At 46.2% G+C, this 27817-nt stretch overlaps 1 protein-coding gene across 1 annotated transcript in view; it reads left to right on the top strand.

Annotated features, from left to right (window-relative positions):
* Positions 1–15291: 15291 nt before the first annotated feature.
* The window catches only part of LOC121152435 (leucine-rich repeat-containing protein 37A3-like), a gene marked incomplete at its 5' end in the record, with an annotated part of 35016 nt that continues 22490 nt past the window's right edge, over positions 15292–27817 (top strand). Inside the window, 5 exons of the mRNA XM_040974487.1 lie at positions 15292–15457; positions 17921–17992; positions 20347–20418; positions 23072–23143; positions 23625–23705. Coding sequence (XP_040830421.1) covers positions 15292–15457; positions 17921–17992; positions 20347–20418; positions 23072–23143; positions 23625–23705 — 463 coding nt within the window. The remainder of the gene's footprint in view (positions 15458–17920; positions 17993–20346; positions 20419–23071; positions 23144–23624; positions 23706–27817) is intronic.

Raw genomic sequence — 27817 nt, forward strand, 5'->3', positions numbered from 1 at the left:
CTTATTATGAGTCTGTTTATATTATGTGTATCTTCTTGATGATATAAATCCTGTTGCGTGTGTATTGTATCTGTTGAGTGTATACTGTATCTGTTGAGTGTATACTGTATCTGTTGAGTGTATACTGTATCTGTTGAGTGTGTGTGTGTGTATATATATATATTATAATAATAGAAATTTAACCATTTCTTTGAAGCTTTCAAATTTATTAGCGCATAGCTGCTTGTGGTAGTTATTCACATTCCTTTGTATTTCAGTAGTAACAGCTGCAATGTCGCCTTTTTCAATCTAGTTTGATTTCAACCTGTTCGCTTTTTTCTTTCGCTGGTCTGGCTAGAGGCTGACATGCCTTATTTATCTTCTTGGAAATGAACACTTTCTGTTGATCTCTTGTTAACTTTTTTCAGTTTCACTTTTTTCTGCTCGGATCCTTATTATCAATTGGTTTGTTCTTGCTTGTTTTGAAAGATTTATTGATTATTTTTATTGGAAAGTCAGACATGCAGAGAGGAGGAGAGACAGAAAGCAAAATCTTCCGTCCAATGATTCACTCGCTAAATGACCACAACAGCTGGAGCTGAGTCTATCCGAAGTGTCTTCTGGGTCTCCCACATGGGTGCAGGGTACAAAGGCCTTTGGCCATCCTTGGCTGCTTTCCCAGGCCACAAACAAGGAGCCGGATGGGAAGTGGGACTGGAAGGTTTAGAACCGGCGCACATATGGGATTCCAGCACCTGCAAGGAGGAGACTTAAGCTGCTAAGCTACTGTGCCAGGCCCTGTTCTTGCTTTTCTAAGTCTCAGAGATTCATCATTAAATGTTTGAGAAATGGTTAACGTAAGCATTTAACGATATAAACTTCCCCCTCTTACTACTATTTTTGCTCTGTCTTGCCAGGTTTGATATTTTCACTTTTCAAGATTTTTTAGATTTCTTTTTCAATTTCTTCAATGACTCACTGGTCATTCAGCAACATGTGGCTTAATTACCAAGTATGTATGCGTGTTCTCTTGCTCTTGCTCTGGTTTCAGAAGGTCTGAGAAGATACATGGCATGAATTCAGTCTTTTTAAATTTACTGACGCCTGCTTGTGTCCTTGAAATATCTACTGTTCTGAGAACAACACTATATTATAGCTCCTGACTGTACACTGTAGCAGTTGAGTGTATGCTGTAAGTGTTGGGTGTACACTGTATCTGTTGAGTGTATATTGAGTGTACATTGTTAACCATTGAGTGTGTACTGTAGCCACTGAGTGTATACTGTAGCCATTGAGTGTATATTACAACTGTTGAGTATATACTGTAGTCGTTGAGCGTACACTTCAGCTATTGAGTGTACACTTTAGCTATTGAGCGAAATGTTGTGTAAATGCCTGGTAGATTCAGTTATTTGATGTTTCAAATCTGAAGCATCTCCATGACTTTTTTCGGTATATGATCTTTTCTTTGATAACAGTAAGGTGTTCAAGTCATCACCGTGATTGTAGTAGAGTCTTATCTCACCCCTTCAGGTGTAACAGTAACTGCTGTGTCTGTGATGGGAGTTTCCTGTCAGCACCGTTAGGGAGATCTTAGTTTCTTGTTCATTCAACTAACCTGAGTCTTTCAGTTGAAATTTTTTTTTTCCATTTGCATCCAAGGTTAATATTGAAAGGACAACAGTTGCCAGGCGCCTGACTGATGGACATTTTTGGTGAACAAGTGAAAAAGGCAATGAAAGCTCCATGAGACAAGAAGCTAAAAGACAAACACTTCTACAGACAAGCACTCAGCACAACTAGCTGCCACAGGCGAGCCGCCAGCGACCGTGTCAGGGTGTGAAGAAATTGCTGTGAGCCCCACCACTTGCAGCTTTTGCTGAGAGAAAAACCCACAGTCACCCATTTACATTTCCTTCAGCTTGGGGAGCTGACTGGGGCTTGGGCGGCCGCTGGACTTGAAACAGCGAAGGAGCCTCGCTACTTTTCCCTCCCCTACTTCCACAGAGTGCCAAAGTCAGCAGTGTCAAAGCAGTTCTCCTGCCGCATCAAAGTCAGTGTCAGCAGGCGACACCATCTACTACTTCCAGAGACGAGAGAGGTGTGCGCTGACCCACATCACCGCTGACACTGCCCGAAGGTCACACTGCAGGGCACACCGAGAGTGAGTGTGTGCTGGAGGACAAGAGGGACAGACTGCCCACGTGCACTCACACAGGGAGACAGCGCACTTCCTGTCCCCGTCATCCCACCTGCCGAGAACAGCACAGATACGCGTGCCTGCACGGGAGGGGAGTGGGGCCACTGTGCGGTCACCCCAGAAACGGATCACAGTGACAGAGAGGAGGTGAGGAGGTGTGACATGATCACACCTGCCCAGCTGCTCACAACGTTTACCACGCCCAACTTAGATGCTATGCGTGACATTTTTTTTTTGCTTAGATTTTATTTTCTTTTTAATATTGTTTACATAATGAAGAGGGCTGCACACCCACATGGGCCTCTGAGGAAGGCGGATGGGACACACGCTTCAGGGTTTTTTTTTTTTTAGTCCTGTGCCAACAGGAGAAGAGGGCAAGAGGGCCACTCCTTGCTGTCAAACCTCACCAGGGATGGGGGACTGTTATTTGATGACATCTGGGACCCCAATGCAGGGAAGAGTGTTCTGAGGCTGTTACTTGAGTGGCTTCAATAGCCCTGAGAAACTTCATTGCACAGGGTTGAGAAAATACTTCCAAGGTCTATTAGTTGATCAAGTCCACCTTAGCGCATCCACAGACCCAGGCACGTGCTGCACAACTTGGCCAGAATTGTCCAACCTGTTCTACGTTCCATCCTTTGACAAGGCACATGACATCCATCCCCTGCTGGCCTAGCTAAGCTGGCCTTCATGTTGCCCATGTATATCTGGGCATGCTGTCCACTGCACAGACATTAGCCACTGAGGAGACCCAGTCCTGATACATGCACTCCAAGGTCAGCCATACATGCCATGCTTTTCCCCATGTGCAGGGTCTGAGTCCAGCTCAGTGGTCTAGTTGGGGAGTTGCCCAAGAAACGTTGCCTAAGGTGACCTCAGATTTGGCTTATGTATGTCAACCAGACCAGGGTCAGGGTCAATCTGCTACCTGCACCAGTCAATGCATATACTGGGGTAGGGCAGCTACCCAACAAGTGCTGTGGCCCAGCCCAGCCAGCCCACCACAGGTTCAATCCTCAAGCATACCAGCAGGTGTCACAGCCTAGCTGGCATGACCCTCAATAACCCCCACTAGGCCTGCCCCCAGCCCTGGCTCTCCTGCTCATCAGTGATAGGTACAGCCTAGCAGAGCAGTGCCCACCCCTGCCAGGCATATTCCCAGTCCTGATCTTGTGTCTGCCAGGGGGTACTGATTCCAGTCTGGCATGACTCACCCTAGTCTCAGCACTTGCCAGCTGGTGCTGGTGCTGAGCCCAGCTGGCCCACACCCACTCTGGCTCTCATGAGCAACAATGCATCCAAGATTATCACACCACTCCCATGTACTAGCACATGACTGACCCGCTACTGAAGGAGCAGACAAGGAACTGAGCCACAAATGCAGCTTTCACATATAAAAGCCATCTGCAAATGCCTGAAAACAAACTTGGAAACAGGAAACACATAAACAAGGAAGATATAGGACTTCCCAAAGGGACACATTTTAATACTAGAATGTGAAGACAAAAAGAGTAAGTGCCAGAATTTGAAAGATTATAAAATTATTCAAAAAAATGAGAAGCAAATCCATGAGTAAAGAAACCCATAAACAACATGGGTCAACAGCTTTGCTGGCATGAAAAAATGTTGAAAATGTTGAGGATAAATCAAATGCAAACGTTAGAAATGATTATTTCAATGAATTATTTCATTTGAAAATTTTTAAAAACACAATGAAAAGAATTGTCCATTAGAAAGGATGGGCACAGTGTGATAGCATAGCAGCTCAAGTTTTTGCCTTGAATGCACAGGAATCCCATATGGGCGCCAGTTCTAATCCCAGCAGTCCCACTTCCCATCCAGCTCCCTGCCTGTGGCCTGGGAAAGCAGTTGAGGACGGACAAAACTTTGAAACCTGCACCCGCGTGGGAGACCCAGAAGAAGCTCCGGGCTCCTGGCTTAGGATTGGCTCAGCTCCAGCCGTTGCAGACGCTTGAGGAGTGAACTCATAGGATGGAAGATCTTCCTCTCCATCTCTCCTCCTCTCTCTCTATATATATATGCCTTTCCAATAAAAATTAATAAATCTTTTTTTAAAAAAAAAAAGAGAAGAGAAGAGAAAAAAGAAAGAAAAGGAAAAAGGAAAGTAAAGAAAAGAACTGAACGCAGATGAGAGACTTGAAATTGACAATCAGCAAACCAGGTGAGTCATGCCACCTGGAGTCAATGGGTGCCAGGTTCATGAGCCCGAGGGTGGGGCACCTGGCAGGGCTCAGGTCACCTGGCCCACCTTTTGGCCTGGTTGCAATGTAGATATCGGGTTCATGAGCCCCCTAGGGTAGGGATCCGTCATGAGCCCCCTAGGGTGGGGATCCAGCGGGGCTTGGGTTATCTGGCCCAGGTGCTGAGGCTCACCTGCGCTATGAGTGTCAGTTTCATGAGCCCCTGGGGTGGGGGATCTGGCAGGATTCGGGTTGCCTAGCCCTGCCTGGTCTCTGGGCCCACTTGCAAGGTGGGTACCAGGTTCATGAAATCCTGGGGGTGGGGATCCAGTGGGGCTTGGGTCACCTGGCCCTGGTCCTTGGACCTGCCTGCAAGTGAAATAGGCAGAGCAGTGGACCCAGACCCTGATGCACATGGAGAATATGGCAGCCCTTTTGGTGCCATAGCAGAGGACGGAGAACAGAACAAATTGGACAACCACCCCAGCAAATGATGACAGCAAAAACCTGGGTAAATGGAGACTTGAAGTTGATTGTGTCAGCCAACTGACACCGGGAGGGCTGCCTCACCTTGGATCGGCGAGATCGACAGCATTTCAGAACTGTCCAAACCACTCGCTCAGAACCCTCGGAACATGCACCACATCAGGACCCTGGGTTGATGCTGGGTGACGGTTCCCCTTCCCAGTACTGGTTCATTTGGGAGGCTGGGTATGGCTTCCCCCAATATCTCTCCCCTTCACCCAGAGACAAGAAGAAATAGAGGATTTGGAAACAATTATTTCACCTATTTTTCTCTAACCATCCATCCTTCCCACCCATGCAATCATCATCAAAAATAAAAAAATTTTTTTAAATGTATGAAGGAGTACCCCTAACCGATGAAGAGCAGAGGCACCATCTGCCATTAGCCTGTGGTTTTTATGGGTATAGGCAGATTCTCTCAACCATTTTCTTTCCCCTTCACCCATCTCTGCAATATTACTAGGCATAAAACCCAAGTGAAAGATGCCCCTGAGATGTAACACTACTGGGCAGAAAGGTTCCTGGGTACCAGATCTGGAACCTTGCGACCAATACTACTGGGACAAACCTTTGATCTGCAAATGTTGGTTTGATTTCAAGACTTGTTCCCAAGACATCTAACCCCTGGTTTCAGCTTACTGTCTTTTTCTTCTCACACACATAGGCTAATGTCTGTCACTTGCATTCTACAAAGTTTTTAAGAAATTTGTTTTGTAAAATACTGAGATGTAAGTAAAAATCAGCCAAGGAAACAGCAAACTAAGTTTAGCTTCCTATGAGAGATAAGAAATCTGACTTAAGAAATCTGTAAACAACAGGGCCATAAATGAAGCAAGTCTTGGACCCATGTACATTTTCACACCATTAGCAGAGTGTTCAGCAAGAAACACCCCTGATTCTGATCAGGATACAGTTGTGGTCTCAGCACAAGTGTGGACTGGGACTGGAAGCACCAAGCCGGCCTAAACTCCAACACCATCTGGTGCTTGGAGGACCAGGGTAAATGTGGGACAGACTAGGCTAGGTCTCAGCCCTTACTTTACCATGTGTGACCTGTATGTGGGTATGGACGAGCCATGGCTGGGCTGAAACATCCAACAGTAAGAACCAGATTGGGTTGAAGGACAGTCAGGAAAAGCCACTGTTCTTGCTAGGTGAACTGAGTAGGGCTGGCACATGAACCCCCTGGCATGCACAAAATCTGGCACTGGGACAGGTTCTGATGGAGGAGCATGGACAACTTCTCTGGCAGGACACAGACCTGGCAGGTAAGCACAAGAGGCATAAAAGGAAACAGCCTAGAACAGGCCATGGAAAGTTTCCCACAGGCATATATTTGGCATGGGTCGGAAGCAGTCCAGGCTGAATCAGTTCACATCATCCACTGGCGAATCTGAGCACCAGAACAGAGTGTGGGTTGAGCCAGGTTCGGTAGCAACAAAAAGCAATTACACATTATGGAATGCCAAGGTGAGGTTACCTGTGCTGGATGTGACTGCAGAACCCAACCAGCACACGTGAGAACCAGGAAGGAACGGGGTGGAGCTGACAGGGGGAATAAAGGGGTGATCCCCCGCTGGACGGCTACTCCCACAGAAGAGCATGAGCTGGGATGGGGCAGACCAGACTAGGCACATTTACAACACCTGTGGGCCTCATGTGGCCTTGATCAGGGAAAAGCCAGGCTGGGCTGATTGTTCCTACTGGTGCAAACAAAAATTAGAATGGGTGAGAGTTGTTTGGGCTTAGCCACAGCATCAGCTGGCAGAAGCTGGCACTGGGAGCTAGTTCTGTCAAATTTAATCATTGATCCACCTGGAGAGTGCATCATCCGGGAGTGGGAGAGGCCTGGGAGGGAAATAGTGGGCTCCTCCCTCTTGGGTTACCACCCCACTGGAGGGCACGAAAACTAGGACAGGAGCTGGGGTAGTTAGACAGAAAGGCACCAAACAACATCTGTGTGGGTTGGATAGTGGAGCTGGTTAGATGGAACTAGGCATCAATGCCCATTGACATGTATGAGAGCTGAATGGGATGTGGGACAGACTGGACTAGTCTGCTGCACATATTGGCAAACCAGGATAGGGGGCGGGCATGGGGGGGCGTTATTGTGGGTCGCTCAGACTGCGCTGCAGCTCCCACTGGTTTGTATGAGGCCGAGTGTGTGCTGGGCAGAACCAGGCTGGACTGCAACACCCATTAGTTCCAATGGAAGACAGCGCTGGAAACAGAACCAACCCAGCAATTGCAACCACCAGCTGATGGGGGTGATGGGCTGTGCCGCGCCCTGTACTTGACACACAAGAATCTAGACTGGGAATAGCTCAAAGTTTCTTTGGGGATCTCCCCAATCGAAATGCCAGACTCAGAACCCTAACCATAAAAGACAGAAGACAGAACAAGTCAATCAACCACCGTAGCCATATGTTGGCAGTGAAAAACTGGGCAAACAGAGACTCAAAATGGACTATGTCAATCAGCAGATTCTTCAATGACCTCCTCGTGCTTGGAGTGGCGAGATTGGCAGCAATTCCGAACTGTTGAACTATCAAAACCACTTGAGCAAGACCCTCAGAGCAAGCCCCACATCAGGGACCTGGGGTGGGTGGAGACCGGGTGGGGCTTCTCCTGTAAAATCCCCCCTTTACCTCAGATACATGAAGGAAACAATGTGGAAACAAGAGTCTTACCCACTTTCCTCTAGCCCTGGAACCTTTTTACCCTAATTAACTATGTAAAGATTGTCAAAAATCTAATTTTAAAAATGGAAAAAGTAAAAAAAAAAAAAAGAAAGAAAGAAAAGAAACATACCTGTAACCTATACACAAGCAGATGGGTCCAACATGCAGAGCAGGATCCTGACTCCAGCTCTCTCATCATCCAGAACCTGGAAGGCAACGGGGAAGCTCAGGAGTTCCTGTTAGCCACTGGGGGAGACCTGGGCTAAATTCTCAGCTTCCTGTTTCAGCCTCAGACCAGGACAGCAGACATGTGGAGAATGAATCCGCAGATGGAGCGCCTCGTCTGCCTTCTCCTAGGACTTCACCTCTTAAATGCTCAAAAATTAAAATACATCTGGGCTAGCCGTAGAAAGGCCGGTTGAGATCCGTACCGCCCATATCGAAAGGCCTGCATTCGGTAGCCAGCCCTGGAGCCTGAGTTCAGTTTCTTGCTAAGGCAGATGCCGGGAGCGGTAATCGTTAGCGCAGTTGGTTCTTTGCCACCATCTGCCTGGTGTGTGTTCTTGGTTCCTGGCTTTGACTAGCCCATCTGGGAGATAAACCAGGAGACAGGAGCTCTCCTATTTCTCAAGTATTTCAAATTCTTCAAAAGAAACGTTAAAGCCGTTACTATATACCCAAGCCATGTGCAAGGCGTGATGGCGTATCATGGTACTTCTCCAACAGCAAGCACCAGCATTTCATATGGGTGCTGGTTCGAGACTCAGCTGCTCCACTTTCCACCCAGCTCCCTTCTTTTTTAAAAAAAAAAAAAAAAAAAGACTCGTTTGTTTTTACTGGAAAGTCAGATATACAGAGGAGAAAAGACAGAGAGAAAGATCTTCCGTCCACTGATTCACTCCCCAAGTGGCTGCAATCGCTGGAGCTGAACCGATCCAAACCCAGGAGCCAGGAGCTTCTTCCAATTCTCCCAGGCGGATGAGAGCAGGGTCCCAAAGCTTTGGGCCATCCTCACTGCTTTCCAAGGCCACAAGCAGGAAGCAGGAAGCGGGAAGGGAAGCAGGGCTGCTGGGACACAAGCCCACATGGGATCCCAGCACATGCAAGGCAAGGACTTTAGCCACTAGGCTACCACACTGAGACCTCAGCTCCGTGGTTATGGTCTGGGAAACAATGGAGAATGTGTCACTTTCTTTGGCTCCTGCACCCACATGGAAGACCCAGAGGAAGCTCTTCGATTTGAATTGGCTCAGCCAGGCCTTTGTGGCCATTTGGGGAGTGAACTGTCTCTCCTCTTTACAAACCTTCCTTTCCAGGCCCAACGCGATGGCGCAGTGGTTAAGGTCCTCGCCTTGCATGCCCAGGATCCCGTAAGGGCGCCGGTTCTAATCTCGGCGGCCCCGCTTCCCTTCCAGCTCCCTGCCTGTGGCCTGGTAAAGTAATCGAGGACAGCCCAAGGCTTTGGAACCCTGCACCCGTGTGGGAGACCTGGAAGAGGCTCCTGGCTTCGGATCAGCATAGCATCGGCCGTTGCGCTCACTTGGGGAGTGAATCATTGGACGGAAGATCTTCCTCTCTGTCTCTCCTCTCTGTATATCCGTCTTTCCAATAAAAATAAAATAAATCTTAAAAAAAAAAAAAAACCCTTCCTTTCCAAGAAAAATAAATCAATCCGTAAAAAAAAAAAACACGACAAAAATCCTCTCTCAGTGTTTCCATAGTAGGAGCTATGTCCGACAATAAATAAGAAACAAAACAGATTATTAAAACTATCCCGAAGGAAATCAGCTAGATTGTAGGTAGAGTGGTATACTGCTCAAGGAAAATATTTAGTTTGCTTACTTGAGCACTTTAAGTATCTTCTCCATGTGCCACACAGCATAAACCACTAATGAGTGGCATTGTTGCTGTCCTGAGCCAGGGTAGAATGGGGGGGGGGGGAGTTCTCCTATTGCAATGTAAAGGGCTGTGTGTGTCCTAACACCCCTACTCACATTGAATTCTGAACTCAGCTCTGTTACTTCTCTGTGAAACTCCAGCCTCTTCCCATCCCACAACAATGCGCTGCTGGAGCCCTGGGGCCACCTGGGTCTGTGACCTAAACCCTGCCTTGCAATGGGCAAGGGAAGATCTGGCAAGGAAGTAATTGTTGATTCTGTATGGGCAATGGAGGCTGGAGCCCAGGGGCTATAGGAAAAGGCTGCCCTAGCACAAAGTAAGAGTCACTGGAGGCGGAACCTTATAAAGAATATGTAAATAAGGGTCAGGTGTCATAAAGGGTAGGGCGGAGTGCACAGTTGCTAAGGCACACACTTCAAGGGGCTGCTCTAACCCATCAGCTCCCGTTCAAGGCACACTGCTTGTGCCCCAGTGGCCCAGAAAACCCCGTCAATGAACCGGCTATGCCTGTGGGTCCCATGGCTCCTCTTCAAGTGGCAGCCTGTATGGCTGCCGGTGCAGGCGACTCAGCCTCTGGAGTCAGCTCAGGACCTGGTCCAGCTGACTTCCAACCTCCCATGGCTCTTTGAGCCCTGGTCTTCGCACTCCTCTAATATCCCACCTGAATCGCCAGATGCGCTCACACCCCCAGCAGACCCCGGTGGCTTTGACTACCTGGGGTCCTCCGCTCCCTCCCAGAAGTTGGCTTCGTCCAAAGTGTCCACTGTGAGTTTGGTTCCTTCTCTAGACATGGATTCAGTTCAAGAGCTTCCACCAGAGCCAGATCAGCTTACCGTTCGCAACAAGCTTACTCGGCAACAAAGGCTGTCAGAGGTGACCCCAATGCCAGATGGGGATCAGAGTCAGGCCCTAGCTTTGCCTCTTCGACTGGAAAGAAAGAGGCACCAGTCACTTCCACCTCTAGACAGTCAGAACTCAAACAAGTTTATCGTTTCACCTCTGAGCCTAAAAAATAATCTAGCCCGGCATCGACGACTTCCTAAGGATGGTACTCAAACTCCAGACAAACCTGAAAAACTCCAGCTTCAAAATCAAATTGTGCAGAACGACATTGATTATTCCGAGTATCCTGACAGCTTCCCTCTGGAATTGCAGGAGAGCCAAGCTACACCCTCACAGCCCTCCGAGCAAATTGAACCATCTCAAGTCCAAGCAGAGGGCCAAACTCCACGTCCAGACAATTACGAAGCCATCCAGTCCTCTCCACCACAGCCAGAGGGAGGTCAAGTCCAAGCAGAGGGTCAAACTCCAAGTCCAGACAATTATGAAGCCATCCAGTCCTCTCCACCACAGCCAGAGGGAGGTCAAGTCCAAGCAGAGGGTCAAACTCCAAGTCCAGACAATTATGAAGCCATCCAGTCCTCTCCACCACAGCCAGAGGGAGGTCAAGTCCAAGCAGAGGGTCAAACTCCAAGTCCAGACAATTATGAAGCCATCCAGTCCTCTCCACCACAGCCAGAGGCCCAAGCTCCATCTCCACAGCCGCTGGAAAAGGATGAACCTCCTTCAACCCACCATCTGATGCCAGTTTCAGAGCTACAGCCATCTGAGACAGAAGCATCTCCAACACAGCAGGAGAGACCTATGCAACCTCAATTTGCGACTGAAGAAGTCGGAGGCCAATCAGGGTACCCTGAGGTGAATACCCCATCTCTACCTCAGAATGAAGCCTTCTACTCAAACTCATCCATTGCCACACCTGCAGAAACGGAGCTCACAGCAACGTCAGAGGCAGTTAAGAAAGTTCAACCCATCCCAAACAAGGATCAGGCCCAGGCTCTGCCCCTACAGCAACCCAAGGAAGTAGGACTTACCTCGACCCAACAAGACCCCCCGGTGCAGACTCCAGGGCTCCCTGAGGAGGTGGAATCTTTAAGTCAAGAGGGTCTAACTCAGACTTCAGAGCTCTCTGTGGAGAATGAGCCTTCCTCAATGCAACAAGATGCCCCAGCACAAGCTTCCGAGTACGCTATAATGGGCAACCCATCTACTGCACAGAAGGAGGCCCCCACTCCGTTCCCAGACCTATCTGTGAACACTGAATATTATCAAAGCAAGCAACCTTTTGACTCTCCCCAGGAGAGTGAACCTTCTAGAAACCAAGCAGAAGCCCTAGAGCAGCCCTCAACACCCCCCGTGGAAGTCAAGTCTCTAGTACAACAAGAGACCCAAACTCCAGTAGCTCCCACGAGGACTCCGACAGCTCAGACTCCACAGATTCAGGAGGTGACAGGTTGGTCTCTAAATCAGAATCAAGCTTACCATTATAATTTGCCCAGCGTTACAGGTAAGCCTACAGATATGGAGGGTACTGTAATTTCAGAGCCAACCAAGGAGGGTACACCTTCTCTAGCCCAGCTACAGGGCTTCGCTCAGACTCCAGGGCCTCCTGCGGAGACAGAAGTTTCTCTCAGAGAACAGGAGCAGCCAATTCAGTATGCTGAGTCTCCTGTGGAGAATGAACCGTCTTCAGCCCAGAAGGAGGCTCCTTATCAAACTCCAAGCCCGTATTTGGAGACACAACCTTCTCCAACCCAGGAAGAACTCCAAGATCAGACAGCTGTCCCTTCTGCAGAGACGGAACCTTCTCCCTTCCGGCAGGAACTCAGAACTCCCACCCAAGGTCCTTCTGTGGAGACTGAACCTGCTCTAGCCCCAGATGAACCCCTAGATCAGCCTTCAGGCCCTTTAACAGAGGTGGAAGCGTCTCCATTCCAGCAGGAATCCCTCTCGCTCACCCCAAGCTCCTCTGTGGACACAGAACCTTCGAATAGTGAAAAGGACCAGATAGCTCAGTATGCTGAGTCTCTTGTGGAGAGTCAACCTCCTCCACTCCAGCATAAGTCTCCAGCTCAGCCCCTAGGATCCTCCTCTGTGGAGACAGAACCTTCTTCCAGTGAACAGGAACAGATAGCTCACTTCGCTGAGTCTCTTGTGGAGACTCAGTCTGCTGCAGACAAGCATGAGGGCTCAGCTCACACTCTAGTCCCTCCCCAGGAGACCGAGCTTTATAGAAGTCACCAGGACCAATCAGCTCAGTCCTCTGAGACTTCTGAGGCAAAATCTTCTGAGATGGAGAAAGCGGCTCCAGCCCAGCCTCTAGATCATCATGAAATAACAATTTCACCGCAAGTTCAGCATTCATACGTTTCCAGCGTAACAACTAAGCCTCCAGATATAGTGCTTACCCTAACAGCAGAACCTACAGCAAGAGAGGGGATGTCTCTAACTGGCCCTGACATCACAACTCAGCCCTCAGTCCTGGCTAAGGACAAAGAATCATCCGCAGACCAACCTCAGGCCCCAGCTCTGCCTCCAGAGTCTCTGGAAGAGGTTGAACCATTACCAATTCAACCTCCAGAAATTATTCAAGGTGAGAAAACCCCAATGACCCAGCAGGAGGAGGAAACGGTTGAAAATTTACAGAGCCCTGAGAATGCTGTGACTGAAGCCACAAGCCATCAAGAAACCCAAACTCAGGCTGTGGAGATTCCCAGTGAAACTCTAGATCAACCTCCGGAGCCCCAGAAGGTAACAACTTCCTTCGCAGCTCATGATCAGCTTCAGCTTCCGGTGCTGCACAGTGTTACTCCGAAACCTGTACAAATCCTAACCAAAGCGGAGCTCCCAGCTCAATCCTCAATAACACCCCCACAGCCAGAGTCTTCGAAACACGAGGAGGTGGTTGCAGCTCAGCAGCCAAACCCTACACTTCAAGAGGTCCCAGTTCAGCCTGAAGAAAATCTTAAGGAACCTTCTCCAAGCCAACAAGAGAATTTAAGTTCTCATCAAGTACTCACAGCAGGTGCTGAACCAACCCAAGAGGAATATGCATTGCCATTTCCGGATATTGACGATGCTATTTCAACAACATATTCGCCACTATTCAGAAGTCAGCCTTTAAGCGTGCCTCAAACCACACAGAAATCTGTGCATATTGTACTTAACGTAGGCTCAAAAGCCCCTTCCCAAGTTTATCCTTCCGTTAGTCAGAAGAGCCCTGTTAGGCTTAGAATTTCCATTGGGAAAGTTAGCCAGCCTTCCCAGGCTTCAAAACTCCCTGAAAAGGTGGAATCTTTTCCCGGTGAGCCTCCAAAAAATCTCCAGAAGGTGAAATATTTCCCAACGCGACAGGAGGTTCCAGCTAACCCACAAGACTTCCCTAAGGAGACAGAATTAGATGCAACCCAGCAGGAGTTTAAAGCTCAGCAGCCAAATCTGTCCAAAGTCACAGTTCCACCTTTGCATGTGGTACTTACTGTAACTCCACAACCTACTATTACGACAGGTGAACTTCCTCTAACCATGCAGAAGGCCCAAACTCCAGGGACATCCAAGGAGGGTACAGGTCAACCCACACTATATCAGAAGGTGACACTTCTTCCCACACCGGCTAATAACAAAGTTCAGTATCCCATAGCACCCAGTATCACATTTCAACCTTTGGATCTAGAGCTTACTGTAACTCCGAAACCCACTACAGAGGGAGAACTTTCCACATCAATGCAGCAAACCCCACTTCCACTCCCAGAAGCACCTACAGGGGTAACAGCTCCAACGGCAGGCAGGGATCAAGCTCAACCTTCAGGATCATCCTATGTCACAATTCAATCTTTGAAGCCATCACTTAATACCACAGAACCTCCTGGAGAGGCTGAGCAGCCTGCAACGCTGAACAAGACTAACGCTTCACATGAAAATCTAACTCTAGCCACGACTCAACCTTTGGACCTGGAAAATACTCCAGAAACCAACAGTATGGCGACTGAAACCTCTGCAAACATGCAAGAGGCTTCGATGCAACCCCCTAAAGAAGGTACAACCCAATATCCAACCACAGTGCAGCCTTCGAACACAATGCTTAGCATAACACCAAAACCCGTTATGAAAGCTGACCATTCTATAACCCTGAAGATGACTACAGGACCCTCTCCAACGTCCCAGGAGGCAGCACTTTCGAAACCTGACCAAGTTCAGGCTCAGCACCCAAACCTGACAGAAGTCACAGTTCAGCCTTTTGATCTAGAACTTACCTTAACTCCAGAACCCAACGTAGAAGGGGAACCACATTCAACAATGCAGGAAACTACAGCTCAGTCTCCAAAGCCGCCTACTGAAGTGGCATATCAACCTCCGGTTTTTTATGAAATAGCAGTTCCAAAAACAAGTGAAAGTCCAACTCAAAATCCAGCGTCACCCAGTGCCAAACTTGAACCTTTGAAGCTAGAAATTCTCGTAACCCCTACACAGCCTGAACATTCCACAGACCTGACGGCTACATCTCCTTATCCTTTTCCAGTATACCCAGAGGTGACACTTCCAGAGACAGACCAAATTCAGACGCAGCACACAAACCCGCCACAAGCCACAGTTAAGCCTCTGGACCTGCAAATTACCATCATCCCACAATATACCAAAGAGGTTAAGCCTTTTACAAACGTGCAGACGACCCTAACTCAGCCTCCAGAACTGCAAAAGGTTTCCACTCAATCCCCAGTAAATAATGAGATGACCGTTCCAAAACCAGCATCTGATCAGGCTCAGCATTCGGTATCACCCAGTGCCATAATTCAGCCTTTAAATACGGAGCTTACCGGAACTCCAGCACCTAATACAAACCTGAAGAGAACGGCAGGTCAACATTCAGATAAGGTTCAGACTCAGCGCCCAAATCTACCTAAAGTCACAGGACAACCTTTGAGTGGGAAACCTACTACAGCTCAATCTCCTGTAAATTACATCCCAGAAAACACTGCATACGTGCCAAAGCAACAGAACACCACCAAAAACTTATGTGAGATATGTAGCTGCAAAGATGGGACTCTTTCATGTGTTGGTCTCAGTCCAACGCAGAAGCTCAGCAAAGTTCCCGTACCGGAGGCCGGCACCTATAATGGCACTTTCATCATCTTGTAAGAATTACCTTTGCTCATATTTCCCTAGATCCTGCTTGTCATGGCAGCCTTTTCCCCAGGTTCTGCCTGGGCTTACCTCATGTCCCCAACCTACACTGACTTTTTTTTTTTTTAACTTTTTGCTTGTCAACTTTTCTTATCTTCCTCCTCTTTCTACTCATGTACCTCTTCTGCAGCCCTTACTCCCTCTCTTGACCAATGCTTACTGAAATTCACCATATTATCGCTTCAATGTCTCACTCCTACTCTCATGCACACCCCTCAACCTAACTTAATAGAATTGAGGCATCGTTCTTAAGGACAGCTTTCGGAATCAGGCTGTCTGGTTCTCGAACACAGATCTTTCGGTTATTATCTTTGGGACACTGGGAAAATTGTCCAGATACAGTTCAATTTTCTCAGCTGGAAGATTGGTTCTGGCAGTTATCATTTCCTTAAACTAGTATAGATGTTTAGATGAGCAAACAAATACTTATGTCACCTACATGTGAATGTTAACTGGTGATAAATATTACTGTTACTCAGTCCCTTCGTCACAGCCCGAGTTCAACCTTGTCTCTCTGGCAGCCATTCTGTGCCAGGGTACTGTAGGTGCCACAGACAGAGCACACGGATAATCTAAAACTTCACCTGGGGCTTAAAACATGGCTCTCATTTGTTAAATAGGGTCAGACAGGGAGTCCAGATTGAGCAAGGGCTGTATGATGGGATGAACAAGATATAGAAGGCAGTCTGACTACGAAGGATTCACTCGGAAAACAAAGCTACTGTATGAACAGTCTTGAGCACCAGCTGTCAAGGTTAAGGCTCATGAGGAATTGGAGAGTCATTACAAGTTGCTGAGCAAGAGAAAGATAACTCTGAAACAGGAGGATTTTTTTTTAAATTTTATGTTCCTTTTTTAAATGTTTTTATTTAAATGGTTTTATAGAAAGAGTGATTTGAGAATCAGCAAGACAAAAAGAGGGCTCATCCACCATTCCCTGAATGCTGGGACAGAGATGAAAGTAAAGACGGTGAGGAGTTCAGTAGACTCTTTCAAATGTATGTAGGGACACACTCCCCAAAAGCACAAAGAACATATGATAAAATATGACAATCTGAATCCTCCGTAGCCTTGGTTCTCCCATCCTCCAGAGTCTGTCACCTGGAGAGTAACTCAGGTTACTGTTTTTGCTGTGTGTGTCCTTCCTTCTGATCTCCTTTCACGTTTTGGTTTTGTTCCTAAGGAGGTGCTCACTCGTGGCTCCGTGATTGGCCCTTTTCCCCTATGTCACATTCCGAAAGACCTTCCACAGCAGCAATTAGTGCCTCTGCTTTTTATAAAGATTTGCTTATTTTTATTTCAATACAGAGTTGCAGACAGAAGGGGAGACAGAAAGATCTTGCATTCGCTGCTTCGTTCTCTACATGGCCAGAATGGCTGCAGCTGAGCCATTCGGAAGCCAGCTTTTTTTCCAGGTCTCCCACGTGGGTACAGAGTGCCAACGCCCTCCTCTTCTGATTTCTCAGGTCACAAGCAGGGAGCAGAATGAGCGGTGGAACAGCTGGATACAAACCAGCGCCCACACAGGATCCCAGTGGGTGCAGGGTCCCCTCTGATTTTTTTTTTTTAAGATTGATTTATTTATATTGGAAAGTCAGATATACAGAGAGGAGGAGAGACAGAGAAAGATCTTCCATCTGCTGATTCACTCCCCAAGTGTCTGCAATGGCTGGAGCTGAGTTGATCTGAAGCCAGGAACCGGGAGTTTCTTCTGGGTCTCCCACAAGGGTGGCTGCAGGGTCCCAAGGCTTTGGGCTATCCCTGATTGCCTTCCCTGGCCACAGGCAGGCAGCTGTATGAGAAGCAGGGCCACTGGGATAGGAACTGGCGCCCATATGGGATCCTAGTGCACGCACGACGAGGACTTTAGCTGCCAGGCTACCACACTGGGTCTCCACAAACCCCCACCTCCAATTTTTAACTGTTTAATTCATTCAATCGTTGGAGAGATTCCAGCAGAGGACACATGGCCAAAGCATCGCTAGTACTTGCCACAGGGCTTCATTATTCTTAACTTGTAACAATCAATTCTGCCCACTTCAGCTGGATGATAATTTTCTTACTGGCTTTTAGAAGTTTAGAGAACTAAAGGGGTTTTGAAAAAAAAAAATCCTTAATGTCCGATGGTAACCTACTACCACTGTCTGCACAAGAGACTGGAAAGGAAGATGAGCTTCTGAGACGACGCCTCAGTTCTTGTGCCAGTGGCTCTATATTATTTATCAACTGAGCAACCTGGGAGACAGAGAGCCACGGGAATTACAAGTGCTGGTATTTATAGAAAAGTTGACAGCATCTTCTATATTTAAATGTTCCCCTTGAGGTTGCCACGATTCTTTCCCTTGGCCTGTTATGGGTTGTTTTTTTTTTTTTTTTCCTACCTACTCAAGGACATCAACTGTGCTCCCTTCCAGAAATTTCCAAGGAAACTCTATTTCTTCCATCGATGAAAATGTATGGAAAGCATACCGCTGGGCTGAGAAACTGTGAGTATCTGCTTCCAGATTTGGGATACAAGCACTTTTGCAAAATGGATGTCTCGAAAGTAAATAGTTTAGATGAAGACTGTGGAAACATGAAATTTAAATTGCCCTCAGAAAAGCTGTGCCCACTTAGAGCCCAGGGAACAAAATATAATGCTACTCAGCTCCCTTCATTCTTTTTATTGGAAAGGCAGATTTACAGAGAGAAAGAGAGACAGGAAGATCTTCCATCAGCTGGTTCACTCCCCAAATGGATGCAATGGCCAGAGCTGAGGCTTAAGCCAGGAGCTTCCTCCGGGTCTTCCACTTGGGTACAGGGTCCCAGGGTTTTTGGGCCGTTCGCTGCTGGGAAACCAGGCCACAAGCAGAGAGCTGGATGAGAAGTCAAGCATTGGGACACAAATGGGCACTCAAATGGGACGCCAGTGCTTGCAAGCAGAGGATCAACCGGTTGAGCCATCATTCCAACCCCCTCCATTTTTGTTTTTATTTTTGTTTTTGTTTTTAAGATTATTTGTGAGAGGGGGGCAGGATGCGAACAGCACAGAAAGGTTGAGACAGAATGAGTCAGTCAATCAATGGGTCTATCTCATCCACTGAATCATTCCCCAAATGTCTAAAACAGTCAAAGCCGGGAGCCAGGAACTTGATTCTGGTTCTCCCACATGGATGGCAGCAAATCAGGCACCTGGGTGCTTGACACCTACAGCCTAGGCACATCAGCAGGAAGCTGGCTCAGAAGCAGAGGAGCCAAGCCCTGAACCAGGCTCGTCCATAGGAAGCCCAGGTATTTCACATGGTGGATTAAGCTGCTGTGCCACAACACTAACTCTTCAGCCTTTTACCACTGGATACTCCCCCATCTTCTGCTCACATGACAGGCAAACAAAGGGGTCCCATCTGAATTTGGATTTGTCTGATTACACATAAACTGAATGCTTTTACCTATTAAAAATTCCTATTTTTTCAGGTCACTGTCCATTGTCCTTCTACTGGATTGTTTTATCATTTTCTTACTGATTTTTGAAAGGAATGAGTTTAGATACATAACTGTGGAAAAAAAATACTTAAAATCTGTACCAATTAACTGATACTTTTCATGAGAGTTTGTATGTCACATCATTGGTTCAACTTGCATAGAGAAGTCAGAAATCATTTTTTAATAAAAACAAAAAATATAACAAAGAAGAAGGATTATGACTAGAGATAAATTTTCTCCTTAATCTAATATCCCAGTGCCAAGTGAAAATGCTGCAATCGGGCAATGGATTTCCTGTTCACTCCTCAGATGTCTGTAGTGGCTGGGACTGGGTGAGAGCCAGGAGCCTGGACTTAACCTTGGTCTCCAACACGGAGGACAAGGATCCAAGTACACAGCCATCATCGCTGCCTTTCTTTTTTTTTTTTTTTTTATTGTTGCTTACATTGTATTATGTAGTACAGTTTTATAGGCGCTGGGGATTCCCCCCACCCCTCCCCATACCCCTCCCCCCATGGTGGATTCCTCCACCTTGCTGCATAACCATAGTTCAAGTTCAGTTGAGATTCATTGCTTGCAAACACATGCCTAGCATAAAGTTCAGTGTCTTATTGTCCAGATAAGTTCAGTGGCCTCTTGGGGAGACCTTCTATGGTCTGAAGATAGGTCTAACAGAGTAAAGATCCGGTCAGTTAAAAGCCCCAACAAGGCCTCAGTATCAATATACAACATTATGGAATTAATTGACATAGTATTGGGTAAACAATATGTTAAAAATAATGCAAGTTCCATTTTTCGAAACATCTGGGTTGAGACAGTATCAATGACAGGTTCAAAAAATAACAAACAACCAAACAAAAATTACAGGTTAAATCAAGGCAAACATGTGGTATCTAATCTTTTGGGATTCGCTCATTTCCCTTAGCATTATAGTTTCCAGTTGTGCCCATTTAGCCACAAAGAACTGCATTTTGTTTTTTTTAATAGCTGAGTAGTATTCCATTCAAGTCTGCCTTAGCTTGCGGCCCTGGCACACATTACACGTGGGACTTAAGGGAGTGAGGCTGGGAAAAAAGAGAAGGAACTGGGCAGCACCTCTCATCATGTTCCGACACAGACATTACAAGCTCCAGAGTGGCATTACATATATGATTCGGTGGGAAGGGTGGATAGCATGTGTGTGTGTTACATGAAAAAATGGACCAAAAAGAGAGAATCTGAGAAAAGCCTGAATTAAAGCAGACATCGCTCACCCTAATTTAGGACAGGAAGGCAGCACTTCCACCAAAGCTTCCTCTACAGACGCAGTTCCTCCTAGAAAGCAAACAGCTGCAGCGAGCTTTCATTTGGATACCGAAACGTCTTTTTTGTTTTCCAGAATCCTCAGTGACAACGAGCTGACTGAGTTACATGAGGACACATTTGAAGGTCTGATATCCATCCAGCATTTGTAAGTTAATTGGTCGTTACGTACTTAGGAGATTTTAGCTTTATTATGTAAGAAATAAACACAGGTCTGAATTGCATGTTCTCTGAAGTTTCACCTGTAAGTCTGTGCTACGGGGTATCGCATCATCTCTAGAGGGGCATACCTACCATACACTTTGCATTTTCAAAGTGACATAGATAAGAAACAGAAAAACACTTCCTTTATAGGAGAACGTGATATGAATAGTTGTTAAGAATCATATGGCCTCTAGCACAAATATCCATACACCGACTGATGATATTTATATTTCACGGATGGCCCATGGATGAAATCCGATCTGAGGTCTGTTGTTCTATTGGCCACAAATTAAGAATGATTTGTACATTTCTAAGAAATCGTAAAGAAAAAAAAAGAAACTAGAAGATGTAACGGACAACACATAACACAAAAAGTCACAAACACCATCTGGCCTTTACAAAAACAGGTTTGAACAGGCTGGACTAATACAGCAAAGGGAATGAAACAATGTTCAGCAGATTAACCTTGAACGACTGATTGATGTGCCAAGCAGGTGAACTGCAGAAATACTATCATCAAGAATATTAAGCCACCAGGAGAACAGACTGGTGTTCAGGATTTCAGTAGTCATACTGAAAACAGATACTAAAATAACAGTTCATCATATTGGCGTCTCTTCGCCATCCAATCTTAGTGGGCTCATTACCGGTCCCCTTTGGCAAACAGATCCTTCTTTCAAACACACAAGGCTTACGGAGGGTAGGTGGAAAGAACCTGACATGATACTAACCGTCATCCTCTGAATGATCAGAACGTCTAGGTCTTAGTGAGACAAATCCATCCGGGCCTCTGCCATCCGGGCTTCCAAACCCTACAGGCTGGACAAAAATCCATGAGGCTACTGCCAAGTACTAGAATTTCCAGTGCTGCTTCTAGAAAATTCTCTGTAAGCACATGATTTTATGGTACGCCTCACTCCTAAAATGCCAATCAATTTTTTGTTTTTAAAGCTAAGAGTCTGTCAAGGACTTTTCATACTATTGATGAAACGCAAGTGAGTGAGACAGATTCCGCCTTCCTAGGAGATCACGATTCTGCAGAGAGAACAAAAATACATGCTCAAACCAAGACCCAAACAACACTCAGTGGATGAGAAAGTGTGGGAAAAGTGTTGCAGAGGGACCATGAAATAAGAAACCCAAATTCTTTAAAAAAAAAAAAAAAAAGTCACTTTTCCTCATTATACTGACTCCTCAGCTACTCGTGTGTTTTTTTTACAAACGCCTGGGTTTAGTTTCTTTCTGTAAGTCGGTGTTAAACGCAGCGGGCAATGTAGATGAGCAAAAACAGCTCCATGTTTGCAAGAAGTTGACACTCTGGAGGCGAAAGTAATAGTTAAGCAGCCAAAGGGGCACAGATTGTTTTTACAACCCAAGAGCAGAAGAGACTTCTAACTGGGCCGGGGAGAATGGCCCGCTGAACAGGACCTCTAAGGGCTACTGGGTATCATCAGACAGAGAAAGGAGAAATACGTGCAAGTTTTTAAGGGACAGCATGAGTACCTGTAGAGTACCAGCAGGGAAAGCAGGAGCTTGAAGCCACGGCACCCAGAACCGTGGATGCTAGCGAGGCACAGGAGTCACCAAGGGGCAAGTATGTTATCACAACAGTGCTCTAAAACAAACTGGAGCTTGCATCAGAATTACCTGGAGAGCTTGTCAGAACTTGGGTCTGAACTCCACCCCCAAGACTGCAGCTTGAGTCCATCTAGAATAGGGCCGAGAACTGCATCTTCAGTAAGAACCTAGATGATGCTGCAACCAGAGAGCCCAACCGGTGATTAGGAAAGCAGATTCTATCACTTCTCGGCCTTTGGGCTGAGATCAGGGGGTAGAAAAGGGGATTCTAGAAACGGAGACCCCACAGGATGACAGCTACTGTCAATCAGCTGAAAAGTGAGGAACCATCGGTAATCGGCAGAAACAAGGGCGCCGGGACGAAGGGTCAGTGTTCTCAAGTAGGAATCCAGTTCTGTGTCATTTTCTGACGTCTTATCACTGTACAATTAAACTGCTTTCAGGGCATGTCAAGTAATAACAAACCAAAATAAGTTTAATATACTAGAAAGCATCATTCTCTAATTTATCATTTGTGCGCCTATAATTCCGCCATGTCACTCAATTCAAAGTCATGAGTGAGTTGGGGAGATATTTTGCTTTCGAATTATTTGAAAGAATATTTTTTTTCTTTTCTGGTACCGGGTAAGTCAGAAAAACAGAACTAAACCAGGGAAGATGTAAAAAAACGTGAGACTATTCCTTTCGAAATATTAGAAATTAGTGAGAGATAACTTTGAGCTCACGATTTGAATCGATGAAGGCTGTGAAAGGCCATCTGATCAATTCTTCTGCTCTCAGAAAAGTCTGCCTTCAAAATCTAAGTTGACCTATAGTTGTATATTTATGAAGCTCCTAAAAGTGAAATCGTTAGGAGAGGGTAAGACAGAGGGTCAGCACCTTCGTAAGGTTCAAATACAAGTCCAAAGCTTTGGTGTTTAGGAAAAAAAACTGCATATTCAACATTGTCAAATATAAATTTATTATTATTATTCCTGACTGGCTATGCAATATCTAATCAAAACGCTCCTCTTTCCTAGAGATTTATCCTGCAACAAAATAGAATCCATCGAAAGACGTGCATTTGCGCCATTCCCTTTTTTGCAGTTTATGTAAGTTACCATTTCATTATATAGAGAGAATTTTACTAAATCTCACTGGTAAAAATACCCTGCTGTTCACTTTACAGTACGGTTAAAATCCTACTTTAAATTTCTTTATTGGAAAATTACTAAAATGACGTAACGGGTCCTTTTAGTCTCTCACTAGGATAGTGTGAGATACCCGGGTCTGAGTGCATCATTACAGAGCAGGGCTGCTCAGCCGTTCGGCAGCTGTGCACCCTTGCTGGCATCTGGAGAGCTGATGTCACACTTGCACCGGAAGACACTGTCCCTAAATGTCACCGGCACCCGGGCAAGTCACGACTGCCTGCACCTGCGTTTTCTTTCCTGTGTAAAGTGTGGAAGTGACATTGCATCTGTGTAAATGAGACTCCACGCTGGGAAAAAAAAAAAAGAATATTCTTTAAAAATATATTTCTTCTTCATCATCATCTTTAACTTGTGTGACTTTTTTTTTTTTTTTTGGTAGAAATCTTGGTTGCAATTTACTCACAGAACTGAACTTCGGGACGTTTCAGGCGTGGCACGGAATGCAGTTCCTGCACACCATGTAAGTCAAATCGAACAGAAGCACATTTAAAAACAGTTAACGTGGTGGAATTTTATACAGTTACGGCTATCTTGGTATTAAGCACTCTCTATATAAACTCTGAAAAGACTGCTCCTAGCCTTCGTGCTTTTTCAATTGTATTTTTAACACCGTTTCCACAGTGGAGAGGAACGCACAGCCACAGGGGCCTCTGATTCAGGTGGGGAGAGTCAGGTAGAGAGGAAGGTGGGCGGGACACGTGTTTCAGTCTTTTATTCGAATGAGGAAATCGAGATTTAAAGTGCCTGAGACACTTGGGCAACAGGAAACACGGTGTGCTTTCCAATTTTTGGCAAGGGCCATGGAAGGCACGGAGCAGCTAATACTCAAATCAGCACTGCCGTCACCACTCCGACAATGCTGCACTGAGGCATCCAAGCACGGATCCTTGGAATGGCACTTCGGAACTTAACTTCAATTCCTATCCATCCACTGTTTAAAGGCAGTCAACGTCATATGTGTATATTGTAAACAGTCTAACACAAATTCCTCTGAGAGCAAAAGAGTCTGGTGTTTTCGTAGGGCCACTTGCTTTTCAGTAAGAATGCAAAGGAATCTCTGAAACTAAGCCAAAGTTGCCCAGATCATGAAGTGATATATTACCTTTACAAAAACCTGTGAAATAGGGAAATGTGGTGGATATGTTCTGTTTATACTAGCAGTTTTGGGGCTTCTGGTCTCTTGGTTCTTGGTCTCTGTTTTCTAACAGAGTGTTGAACCTGTGACTGGGAAGGGAAAATGAACCACGTTATTGCAAAAACTCGGGGAAATGGGGGATAAGGAGATGAGATGCAAAGTAACTCTACACTCCTAAGCCTCAGGCAAAATCTGGCCATTTTATAGAAGTAAATTTAGGGATTAAAAAAATAAGAGTTGGGCCCGGCGTGGTGGCACAGTGGTTAAAGGTCCTCGCCTTGCACGCCCGGGATCCCATATGGGCGCCGGTTCTAATCCCGGCAGCCCCGCTTCCCTTCCAGCTCCCTGCCTGTGGCCTGGGAAAGCAGTCGAGGACGGCCCAAAGCTTTGGGACCCTGCACCCGCGTGGGAGACCCGGAAGAGGCTCCTGGCTTCGGATCGGCATAGTATCGGCCCGTTGTGCTCACTTGGGGAGTGAATCATCGGACGGAAGATCTTCCTCTCTGTCTCTCCTCTCTGTATATCTGCCTTTCCAATAAAAAAATAATAAAAATAAATCTTTAAAAAAAAAAATAATAAGAATACAGGGTGAGGGACTGCACAGTGGAAGAGGCACTGGTTCATTTGTCAAGTTTCTGTTACCTAACTAAGCATTCGCTTCATGGTAACCAAGAAAAACAGAGCTAGCCGACACTGGAAACCGATTCTACTATGTAATCTTTCTTCTTTTTTAGATTCATTTTGTTATTCTTTTTTCATTGGAAAAAAGAGAGGAGAGACAGAGAAAGATCTTCCATTCACTGTCCACTGGTTCACTCCCCCAGCAGCCACAACAGCTGGAACTGTCCATCCGAAGCCAGGAGCTTCTTCTGGGTCTCCCACACAGGTGCAAGGTCCCAAGGTTTTGGACTTTCCTTGACTGCTTTCCCAGGCCACAATCAGGGTGCTGGATGCTCAGCCGTTTGGAGCAGCTAGGTTTACAACCGGCAGCCATATGGGATCCCAGACACGTGCAAGGTGCCACTAGGCTACCACACCAGACCCTCTTCTATGTAATCTTATGTTACTAACCCACAGTTGCTTCCAAAGACTGTTGCAACAGTTACAATCCAGCAACAGTTACAATCCACCGAGTGTGTTCTGGGAGCTGGCCTCATTCAGTGAGATCCTTTTATTAGACAAATTGGCTCCAGGAAACATTTGCCACCCTGAGAAGCAAGTCCATTGCTGCTTTGCTCAAAATCACATTTTCCAGGGAAGGTGCCAGTAATCTTACAACCAATGACTGGGGTTTTCATAAGTTAAAAAAAAAAAAAAAACACTTGAGCCCGGCAGCATGGCCTCGTGGCTAAAGTCCTCACCTTGAACACGCTGGGATCCCATATCCCATATAGGCGCCGGTTCTGATCCCGGCAGCTCTACTTCCCATCCAGCTCCCTGCTTGTGCCCTGGGAAAGCAGTCGAGGACCCAATGATAAAACACACACACACAAAACACTATTCCCTAAAATAATGAAATCCAGAAAAGAGGTCCAGCTGAGAGAGTCACCATAACTTGGAGCCTAAAGTTCAAGACTGTACACTTGCACAAGCCCCTTCCTAGGTCCCAGTGGGGTGTTGGCAATTCTAGGATTCATAATCTTGGGTGTTTTTATGACAGAAACATCTGCATTCACCCTTGCTTTGCATGTAACTGCATCTCAGTAAGTAGTCTTCTGAATGAAACTTGCGACTGACAAACAGCAATGTGATAGCATCCGTCTACTGGGTACCTGCTAGCCACCTGCAAGGCATGCCAAGGGCTTACCGCTGGCATCCCACTCCGAATAGCCAAAACAATTATATCTCCTTCACCCCAAATCAGTATCGAACTGTATCAAGGAAAATAAGCAGTGGCTGACCATTTTCAACACTAAGGATACTTCTTTCTGCTTCTCTTTCATCCACGCATATGAGTCCAAGGCCAATGGTTTATTTTACAAAATTATTTGCCATTTCTCTGGTTCTGGAAACTTGAGTTTCATAAATTTAGAAACTGAAAGACTTTACGACAGAGAGGCAATCCCTTACTAAAATGGAGCACAGCCACATACTTGCTCACCTCCGTTAGATCAACACTGTGCAAAAACCAAACTCAAGCACCGTGAGTAGGAAGGAGATCCAAGCTTTCTCCAAACTGGGTCATTCACCTGTGGCCTCGTACGGAAGCTGCAGCCACGTTCCTTCGGAGAAACTGCGGAGACAACCTAAGTTTGCATGCTGCACAGTATGACCAACCATCCCTTTTTTGGTATGCCCTGGAATTTCAGTAGCTTCCTCCCAAACTCAGAGAGGCACAAACCTGAAAAATAGGAATTCATGCCTGCCCTTTGGGGCATCTTAGGCTGGCTAATGAACCACATCATCACTTCCAGAAATTCTGAAACACTTTTCGTATTCTTCTCATCTGTGTAACAAGATATTCTCTTCTCTCATGCTAATTCTTCCTCCACTCATACAATTTTTAAGGTTTCATTAAAAGAAACAGAACAATGCCCAGTGCAATGGCTCAGTGGCTAAATCCTCACCCTGCAGGTGCCCAAGATCCTATATGGGCACCAGTTTGAGTGCCGGCTGCTCAGCTTCCTTCCCATCCAGCTCACTGCTTGTGGCCTGGGAAAGCAGTCGAGGACGGCCCAAAGCCTTGGGACCCTGTACTCGTGTGGGAGACCCAGAGGAGGTTCCTGGCTCCTGGCTTTGGGTTGGCTCAGCTCCAGCTGTTGCGGCCACTTGGGGAGTGAACCAGAGGTTGGAAGTTCTTTCTCTTTGTCTCTCCTCTCTGCAAATCTGCCTTTGTGACAAAAAAATAAATAAACCTTTTAAAAACAAACAGCACAGATTTAATGACTGTCACAGTCACACTTCCCTCACTCTTCCTCTCTTTCTGCAGACACAATTTTAGTCCATTCTATGTTCACAGGTTTAATTCACCATGAACCGTAATATTCAAACAAGTAAAATTAGGAAGACCACAGCTCCACAGGAGTATAAACTAGACCTAATACTGACAGTCACATAATTTTATTCTTACACTTCTTTTTAAGTCTATATCAATTGCTACCTATCAGAGGAAACATGCTTCAGTAGCTACTTTTTTATGGTGACTGTGTCTTAGGAACCATGCTAAGTACACAAATGAGCTAGTCTACCCAATGTTCTTACAGTACTACTTAGCACATGGAACAAATCTACACCCATTGCTTCTAGCATATTCTGCTTTCCCAACAATTCTTGTCATTCAGAATTCCTATTTTGCTTGCTGGGGGAGTTTAAACTCAAAAGCAGCACTGAACAACTTGCCTAGATTCCCACTTTTAGTAAGAGACACGCTCCATGAGAGCAGCTGCGTTGTATCGTACTTTGGTGCACTGTATCTTGAAGTTGTCTACCGTGAACAG

This window comes from Ochotona curzoniae, unplaced genomic scaffold (genome assembly GCF_017591425.1).
Source record: "Ochotona curzoniae isolate NIBS_2020 unplaced genomic scaffold, NIBS_Ocur_1.0 contig_2456, whole genome shotgun sequence".
Lineage (NCBI taxonomy): Eukaryota > Metazoa > Chordata > Mammalia > Lagomorpha > Ochotonidae > Ochotona > Ochotona curzoniae.